General features: G+C 40.9%; 1 protein-coding gene across 2 annotated transcripts in view; it reads left to right on the top strand.

Annotated features, from left to right (window-relative positions):
- Positions 1 to 6,892: 6,892 nt before the first annotated feature.
- Positions 6,893 to 10,261, top strand: part of bys (Bystin) — a 55,389-nt gene continuing 52,020 nt past the window's right edge. Inside the window, exons 1-2 of one of the 2 annotated variants that reach the window (XM_069317026.1) lie at positions 6,893 to 7,086; positions 9,546 to 9,713. In XM_069317026.1, coding sequence (XP_069173127.1) covers positions 9,570 to 9,713 — 144 coding nt within the window. In that variant the 5' untranslated portion in view covers positions 6,893 to 7,086; positions 9,546 to 9,569. Of the gene's footprint in view, positions 7,160 to 9,545; positions 9,714 to 10,261 lie in introns of both variants that reach the window. The other variant, XM_069317027.1, reaches the window with a different exon arrangement.

The following is a 10,261-nucleotide window of genomic DNA, read 5'->3' as shown; positions in this document are numbered from 1 at the left end:
TATTATCTGTTATTATCAGGGAAAGAAAAGGGCCTCAAAATAACAATTCACTTAGGGTATATTACACTAACAGTAGAAGTCTAAGAAATAAAATTAACGAATTAAATGCTCTTGTCTGCACAGAAAAAAATAGATATTATTGCACTTACCGAAACGTGGATGAATGTAGAAAATAGAGAACTATTAGCTGAATATAAAATAAATGGATTTAAACTATTTCACACATAGATATATTAGACGAGGAGGGGGAGTAGCCATATATGTTAGGGACAATTTGAAATGTAGTCTCAAAGAGGGAATCAAAACTGAGCCACACACAGAAACTATTTGGATAGAATTAAACGAAAAAGCAAATAATATTATAATAGGAGTTATATATAGGCCACCAAATTTAGACAGAATGGAAGCAAAGCATCTATGGGATGAAATATCTAAAGCATCTAGATCTAACAGTATTTATGTCATGGGTGACTTTAATTTTAGTGGAATAAAATGGGTGAACAAAACAGGGAATAGTGAAGCAGAAGATTTTCTAGAATTAATTGACGATTGCTTTCTTACGCAACACATTAAGGAACCAACACGGAAAAATAATATTTTAGATTTAGTGTTAACTAACAGGGAAACACAAATTAATGACATCGAAATAGGGAGTGAGCTAGGGAACAGTAATCACAAAGTTAGGCCCCATTAACTTTGCTCTAGTTAGGCCCCATTTAGATTATGCAGTTCAGTTTTGGTCGCCATATTATAGAATGGATATAAATTCACTTGAACGTGTCCAGCGTAGGATGACTAAGTTAATTCCCCAAATTAGAAATCTTTCATATAAAGAAAGATTAACAAAGCTAATAACAAAGCCAAGAAGAGTTAGGGGTGACATGATAGAGGTTTGCAAGTGGATGAATGGACATTTCAAAGGGGATACTAAAAGGGTATTAAAAGTATCAACACAAGACAGAACACGAAACAATGGGTATAAATTGGATAAGTTTAGATTTAGGAAAGACTTGGGTAAATACTGGTTCAGTAACAGGGTTGTTGATTTGTGGAACCAATTGCCGCGTAACATTGTGGAGGTGGGATCCCTCGATTGTTTCGAGCGCGGGTTGGACAAGTATATGAGTGGGATTGGGTGGTTATAGATAGGAGCTGCCTCGTATGGGCCAATAGGCCTTCTGCAGTTACCTTTGTTCTTATGTTATGTTCTTAAGAGACTTAACTTCAGCACCCACATACAACTCATTGCAAAAAATCTAAAAAAACGATCGGTATACTTTCTAAAATCAGAAATTATGTTCCAAACTTTGCTCTCTTCTCAATATACTAATCTATTTCTATCTCTCATGCGGTATTACACTAGAAACAAATACCTATTTGATATTCCAAGAGTACGACTTAGTCAAACTAGAAATGCTTTACAAACCAAGGGACCTCGAATGTGGAATGACCTTCCCAATTATGTTAAAGACTGTACCTCTCCCAACCACTTTAAGATAAAAACTCAGTACCACCTAATTAACTCCGCCACAGAGCCAAAGTAGCGGAAGGAAGATCCACTGCGATATGGTATGAACAAGCCACTGGTTACTCCTCTTTCAAGCCTGGCAAAAAGATATCCAGAGACATTGCAGTAGCCATACACAGACTCAGACTTGGGTACAAGTGCTGCTGGGAGGTAATGAACCCAATAGTTAAAGAGTGTCACATCTGTGAAACTGAGGCAGAGGCGCCGCTATTGCACTACTTACTAGAATGTGAAGCTACTGAACCCTTTGCGCATCAAACTCAACATTAATCCAACGACAGCAGCTGCATTAGATGCACATTCCACCGCGACTACAATGATTAAAAAAGCTGTTGAGGAATGGGACTCATTAGTGAGCATTCTGCATCTACATCCGCCACCAAGATAATGTTAATAAAAAAAAAAATTAAAACCAGTGCAATAAAACAGAAGCGACAAAATAAGCAGGGAAAAAGGAGAAGTCCTCTCCTCCATTTTAAACTTAGACCTAAATATCACAGGAAAAAGGTTATCATGTATATCACCAAACTCAATTACGGGCTCACCATAGCCCGTGCTACATGGACACTCCGTCCTGAATAGCTAAATCTTTAACAACAACAACATAATTAACTCAATGTAACCTACCTCACCCCTAAATGTCAACCCATGTCTACGATTTTAAACATAAGAACAAAGGCAACTGCAGAAGGCATTTGGCCCATACGAGGCAGCTCCTATTTATAACCACCCAATCCCACTCATATACATGTCCAACCCATGCTTGAAACAATCGAGGGACCCCACCTCCACCATGTTACGCAGCAATTGGTTCCACAAATCAACAACCCTTCAGTAACAAATCTACAACCCTGTTCAGTAACAGGGTTGTAGATTTGTGGAACCAATTGCCGCGTAACGTGGTGGAGGTGGGGTCCCTCGATTGTTTCAAGCGCGGGTTGGACAAGTATATGAGTGGGATTGGGTGGTTATAGAATAGGAGCTGCCTCGTATGGGCTAATAGGCCTTCTGCAGTTACCTTTGTTCTTATGTTCTTAACCCTGTTACTGAACCAGTATTTACCCAAGTCTTTCCTAAATCTAAACTTATCCAATTTATACCCATTGTTTCGTGTTCTGTCTTGTGTTGATACTTTTAATACCCTATTAATATCCCCTTTGTTATGTCCATTCACCCACTTGTAAACCTCTATCATGTCACCCCTAATTTTTCGCCTTTCCAGTGAATGCAACTTAAGCTTTGTTAATCTTTCTTCATATGAAAGATTTCTAATTTGGGGAATTAACTTAGTCATCCTACGCTGGACACGTTCAAGTGAATTTATATCCATTCTATAATATGGCGACCAAAGCTGAACTGCATAATCTAAATGGGGCCTAACTAGAGCAAGATATAGCTTGAGAACCACACCAGGTGTCTTGTTACTAACGCTGCGATTAATAAATCCAAGTGTCCGATTTGCCTTATTACGAACATTTATGCATTGATCCTTTTGTTTTAAATACTTGCTAGTCATATATTATAACTCCCAGATCCCTTTCGCAATTCGACTTCGCAATCTCAACACCATCTAGCTCGTATCTTGTAACCCTATCATTATTACCTAACCTCAGAACTTTACATTTATCAGCATTAAACTGCATCTGCCAATCCTTCGACCATTTCAAAACCCTATCTAGATCAACTTGAAGTGATAGTGAGTCCTCCTCCGAATTAATTTCCCTACCGATTTTCGTATCATCGGCAAATTTGCAAATGTTGCTACTCAAACCTGAATCTAAATCATTTATATATATTATAAACAACAGAGGTCCCAGGACAGAGCCCTGAGGCACCCCACTTACAACATTTTCCCACTCTGACTTGACTCCATTTATACTAACTCTCTGTTTCCTTTGGTATAGCCATGCCCTAATCCAGCTTAATATAGCACCCCCAATACCATGAGACTCTTTTAATCAGTCTTTCATGTGGCACTGTATCAAAAGCTTTGCTAAAGTCAAGGTACACAACATCGCAATCCTTACCACTATCAACTGCCTCAACAATGCTAGAATAAAAAGATAACAAATTTGTTAAACATGAACGGCCATTTATAAAACCATGTTTTAACAAACAATGCTGTTTGTTGACCAAATTGTATTTTTGCTTTTTTTCTGCCATGTTCCCCCCCCCCTTTTTTTCTTTTTTTTCTGATTTTTTCTCAACACAATTTATACTTTAATCTAAGTTAGTATTAAGTTTTAGTCTTAGTGTTTTTCCTGCCCGAAACGCTTTGCGTAAGAGTGGCTTTAGGCATTGTATGTACTAGCTCTATCTATAAATCCATCAACTTTTGTATTTCACTTTGAATGTATGTACTTTACCTGAATAAATATTTGTATTTGTATCTGTGCATGGGGTTCAACCTCTGCAAACTACCTCAAGCCCATCATCACCCAGCACAAAGCTGCTATCAGAACAATAACAAACTCTGCTTTCAGACAACACTCAGCTCCCCCGTTTGAATCCCAAAACATGCTGGAGCAGGTATATTATTGGGATAATCTACTCGCTGATTGATTGATTGATGAAGATTAAGCCACCCAAAAGGTGGCACGGGCATGAATAGCCCGTAAGTGGTGGCCCTTTTGAGTCATTACCAGTATCAAGAGCTGATACTGGAGATCTGTGGAGGTGCGAATGCACCCTGCATGACGGGAGATGTCTCCTTTGTGAATGTGTTAAGATGAAGATGAAGCCACCCAAAAGGTGGCACGGGCATGAATAGCCCGTAAGTGGTGGCCCCTTTGAGCCATCACCAGTATCAAGAGCTGATACTGGAGATCTGTGGAGGTGCGACTGCACCCTGCGTGACGGGAGATGTCTCCCGATCTACTCGCTACAGATTCTGCTGCTTATATGCTCGGGCAACACCTCACCGTGTTGCCCGGGCAACACCTCACCGTGTTGCCCGGGCAACGCCTCACTTCATTCATCTCCAAAGGTTGACAGGAATATTAACAATGCATTTGGAGCGAGTATATTATTGGGATAATCTACTCGCTACAATGCTAAACATAAACACACATTCTCTTGTGCCATTTACATGTACAAAACCTGCAGATGCGCTTAAGACAAATCTCTTGTAACGGTTCTATTGTTACGTAAAGTATGGTGACAAATAAACACAGACACTAAGATACTATATATATATTTGGTCGAATATACAGAAGTACACAGGTGATACGTTGGTGTGAGTTGAGCGCACTGAGCGTTGGTACAGTATCTCGCAAGTGTCTGCTCTAGACCACACTTGAAAGTAGACTAGCCAATGTTCGCTACACCGCTGCTTATATTGCTCGGGCAACACCTCACCGTGTTGCCCGGGCAACGCCTCACCTCATTCATCTCCAAAGGTTGACAGGAATATTAACACTATATTTGGAGCGAGTATATTATTGGGATAATCTACTCGCTACAGAACTCCCCCTCCCAGGGGATGAAAGGAAAAATACTTGATCAAGGAACTTAGCTGGTCGGTGAATTGTACGCCCTGCTCGCGTTACATAACCATCAAAGTTAACTTCCTCCTCTTCGCTGATGTCATCTAACTGGGGTCGTAGGGTGGGAGGTCGCACAGGATCGTCCGTCGTCGTAGGATCAGGTTGTGGTGCGGCTGGTAACTGGGGTTGTAGGGTGGGAGGTCGTACAGGATCGTCCGTTGTCGTAGGTGGCGGTGCTGCTGGTAACTGGTCGAAAAGTGAACTGCGTAGTCGGCGGATGTGTCTCTGGATTTAGCAGTGTCGCAGACGTTGAGACGAAGCCTGGAGCAGAGCAGAGAGCTGAGTGAGGCCGGAGTCGTGGAGCTCTATGTGGGAGAGCGTGGCGGCTTGATTGAGAATTGTGAGTGTCTAAACTCGGGGAGCGAGAGCGTGGCGGCTCGATTGAGAATTGTGAGTGTCTAAACTCGGGGAGCGAGAGCGTGGCGGCTCGATGCGGTCATAGTCTGCTGTCTGCTCTGTGTTGAAGCTGTAGCGTCTTGGGTTGATTAGGACTGTACACGCCGAGTACTACATTGTTGACTGGAAATTGTAGTCTGGTACTAAAAGATGTAGGCAGTGTGTGGACAAGCTCGGTGTAGCAGGAGAGAAGAATGTGCATAATTGTTGCGTCCTTGGGTCGCTGGTGGAGCATTTAGATCCGGGGCGGATGGGCTCGGGCACCAGGACATTAGGAGGTAATGTAGGCACGTAGTTAGGACAACGAGGGAATCACTGCTAGAGCTGAGTTGTCCTGGAGGCGACGAAGAGTCGGAAACGCAAGCTGTAAGTCCTGTACTGCGCAAAGGGCTTGAGTCGGCAGAGTATCAAAATGCAGTGAACGTGTAGATGAATCTGACGAAAGAGCAGCTTTCGTGGGCGCCCCTGTAGAACAAGCAGTGCCCTGGCAGCGACGGAGAGTCGGCAGGACAGGCTGTAGATCCCACATTATGTAGTTACTGATGAAGCTGCCAGATGAGTGAGTAGTGATCGTGGAGCAGCAAGCCGTAGTAGATGAAAATGCAGAGATGGACGCGATGAAAATCATATAGCTGTGGCGCGGGTGTTGGCAGCGTTCCATCACAGCAAACAGTAGAGGTCCAGTGAGAGTCCATGTTGTAGTCCATCGTGGCTGGGTATCGTCGAAACTTCGTGAAGGTCGAAAATAGCCTCCATCTGCATGAACCAAAATTCTGGCTCATCTGCGTTGTATGCTGGAAACCTGGTAGATAAATCCATGGCGAAGATCTAGTTTGTGACTAGGTGTTCTTTTTCACTCACTGGGTCACCAATGTAACGGTTCTATTGTTACGTAAAGTATGGTGACAAATAAACACAGACACTAAGATACTATATATATATTTGGTCGAATATACAGAAGTACACAGGTGATACGTTGGTGTGAGTTGAGCGCACTGAGCGTTGGTACAGTATCTCGCAAGTGTCTGCTCTAGACCACACTTGAAAGTAGACTAGCCAATGTTCGCTACACCGCTGCTTATATTGCTCGGGCAACACCTCACCGTGTTGCCCGGGCAACGCCTCACCTCATTCATCTCCAAAGGTTGACAGGAATATTAACACTATATTTGGAGCGAGTATATTATTGGGATAATCTACTCGCTACACTCTATACTGCGCTTACCTTCAATCATTTGTTTAGATGTTTACATTATTTTTCTTATTTATGTACTACATACTAGATACTATTTATTTCTTATTGCTCTATTATTTTTGTATTTTTGTAATATTATTGGACAAAATTTATATTGCAATTATTTTATTATTTAATTACACTTAAAAATTGGATTTCGTGTTACAATTTGATATAGTTGTGTTATTTTATACGAGACGTATTTAGTGGAAGGAAGCAGGAGTGAGCAGCACATGTTGAGAGTAGTGGCTCCAAGCACCCATATATCTACACCACCAGTGACCCCAGGCGCCCATATATCACAACTACCAGTGGCTCCAGGCGCCCATATATCACAACTACCAGTGGCTCCAGGCGCCCATATATCATCACTACCAGTGACGGTAGGAACTCTCGCCTCAAGCCCGACCTCACCTCCTGCCCGAAACGCATTGCGTAATAGTGGCTTTAGGCATTGTATGTAGTAGCTATATCTATAAATCCATTAACGTTTTGTATCTATATATGTACTTTACCTGAATAAATATTTGTATTTGTAACGGAGATCACAGCACAACCCCGTCGTGAGCGGTCATCTCTTGTCTTCATAACTTTGTTTTAAGTTTTATATACTGTACTAGGAATTGCTACTGTCTGTAACGTGTATCAATTTTTTTATTAACACTTTTGCACGCCCGAGAGTACCCTGGGTAACTTTCCCCTTGTGCGCTGTTCGTTTCAGGCGCCCGTGCAGCGACACATATGTTTATACACTTCGGTCTGCTCACCTTAAGTTTCCATGTCTGTATTTAAGTTTGTTATCATTTTGTTCGCAAGAGAAAGCTCTAAAGGAATATATCTATAAAATTTATCCAAATCTGACATGAGACCCGCACCAAATAAAAAACTATGGCGATTGTTAGCCATGAGCTCCAAACTGTGATGAAATGTTCATGCTCTTTTCAGGCTTGTCAACCCCAGAATTGGTCTATGTCATTAATTTTGGTAACACTGTGATCACAATAAAATTCCCTACACAGACATGTGAATATAAAGTACAAATCATGGGCGTGTCCCACCCGCAAGACCGTGGGAAGTTGCCCAAGGGTTACCCGTTACCACACGCAAAATTGCACATCGGCTACACAACTACTGAAAAGTTTATACTCTTTTTCATGTTTCTGACCTTCATTTTCGATGTACGAGTTTTATTTTGGTATCAATGTGTTGCCAATGAAATGTTCTAGAGGAACATGTATAACATGTCACCAAAGCTAACGTAATGCCGGCACCAAATAAAAAACCAAGTCGTTTGTTAGCCGTTCACGCCAAACAGCGGAAACATGTTGCTACTCTTTTTCAGGTTTATCAATTCCAAACTTGTTCGACATCATTCTTTTTTGTATCACTGTGATCACAATAAAATTTCCTACACAAACATATGCATATAAATTAGACAACATGGGCGCGCCTCACCTGCAACGACCCCCTAAAGTCATCGAAGCCTTACCCGAGAGCACACTCATTGCCACACCCGCTACACTCAATACACCAGACAAACACATACAGTTTGCCAACAGAAGTTTTTGTGCAACATTGTTCATTGTGGTATCAAATTATTCGCAATAAAATGTTCTAAATAGAAAGACAAATATAAGCAATAACAACCACAATATATACAAGCCATACCAGTAACAAAGTATAAAGACTAAAATCGGCAAAGTTACCCGTGAGCGCACAAAATCTGTAAAATGCATATACTCGTTTCAGTTTTCTCACCTTATTTCTCGTGCTACATCGTTCGTTTAGGTATAATGTGTTCGCAATAGAATTCTCTATAGTGGTATATGCATATAAGGTCTAAAAGCCCAGAGTGAGTCCCACAGCAGAACCTAAATTCGCCCAAGTTACTCGTGAACGAGCACCAATTGGCACACCTGCAGACTAAAGTAGGTACTCGTTCAGTTTGATAACATAAATTTTTGTGCTACGTCCTTCAGTTTGGTATCAAATTGTTTGCAATAAAAAGGCGCGTATTTTAAAACTAGTCCCGTAATAATAGAACAATAAATAGAATTTGAATAAATATTTTAACTTTTTGGACACTTTTTGACGCTCATCACCACAAAATTATTTATATCTTTCCAGTGTTCTGACATCAATTTTCATGTTAGTCTTTCATTTTGGTATCTAATTGTGCACAAACTGAAGGTGCTCATTTTGAAACCACTCCCAGATTGATTGGATAAAATTTAAATTTTTAACAAATAGTTTAATGAGTGACGACGGACCTCGTTACCCGAGACGAATCAGAAGAAAAATGAGTGATGACGTTTGATGTCGTCGGCACACGAAAGTGTTAAGTTTATTTCTTCCCTCACTTCTCTACTCGCAGTGAGTAGACCCTGAACTAAACCTACAATCTAGTCTATGACAAACATTATCAAATCAACATTAATTTTTCATTACTTAACTTAAATGTAAGGTCTCTAAACAAGCACTATGATATGTGTCCCACAGCAAGCACTAACCTACAGGTTTTCATTCATTGTGTTAATTCAAACATGGTTGCAGGAAGCCTTTACCCAACAATTTAACATACTCAACTACTCTGCTATCCACAAGTGTATGTGGGGAATTGACCTGCGAGATTTATATTTATTTTATGGTCAAGGTAAACTCCATCACATCTACATAAACCAATTATATCCATATTTTCATCACATGCAAAACCCAGACAATAATTGTTTAAATCTTTATATGATGATTACTGCAGTACCCTAGAGATCTGCAATACAGTAGATGATAATCGCAGCCTAAGGGTTATACACTGTACTAACAATGTTGTTGTATTCATTTGCAGATAAGATAATATAAAGAACTCAAGATGGGAAAAATCAAGAAACTCAAAAAGTTGGGAGGAAAAGTGTCGCGGCCATGTCCACTTGATGAACAATTGACACGTGATGAACTCGCTCGACCCACTGGGCGCACAAAAATTCGCAGTGAGAGGAAGGATGGAGATGATGAAGTAAGTCTTGTTGCATTACATCTAGTTAACAAAAATGTTTTTTTATGGGTAAAATTCTTGTGTGGCTTTGTTGTAACCATGAGCAAATATGCCACAGCCAGAGTAGCCATGTGTAGGTTTGTTTGATAAACACAAACTTATACTGTACTGTATAATCACATGTTTGGAATAGGTCTTCATTTTGAATTTTTGGGCTTGGGTGAGGGTGGAGCATGGTAAGGGTCACTTGGTGCCCTTCATCCCTTCCTGGTCTTTTCCTGCCTGTAGAAGGTGTTTCACTCAGTGCTGAGGGCTTTCCTTCTCCTCTGTTTGTGTTTGAGCTGGATTCCTTGGTTGCTTCCTCCTGTTAATTTCCAAGGGTACATATTATTTCTGTTGGTTTCCATTGTCTTATCTTGCTCCTTCTCTGGATCTGGGCAGACTTCCATCAGTTCATTCTTTGATTTCAGGACCTTGCTTCCATTCTGGACCTGGCCTCCATTGAGTTTGGGTCAGCCATTACCTTCTGTTATAAGGTTCCTGATTCATCCTGGCTTGCTGCAAGCTCT

The sequence above is a fragment of the Procambarus clarkii genome, chromosome 86 (assembly GCF_040958095.1).
Source record: "Procambarus clarkii isolate CNS0578487 chromosome 86, FALCON_Pclarkii_2.0, whole genome shotgun sequence".
NCBI classification, from domain to species: domain Eukaryota; kingdom Metazoa; phylum Arthropoda; class Malacostraca; order Decapoda; family Cambaridae; genus Procambarus; species Procambarus clarkii.
The sequence above is the reverse complement of the archived record's forward strand: the minus strand, read 5'-3'. Positions and strand labels throughout refer to the sequence as shown.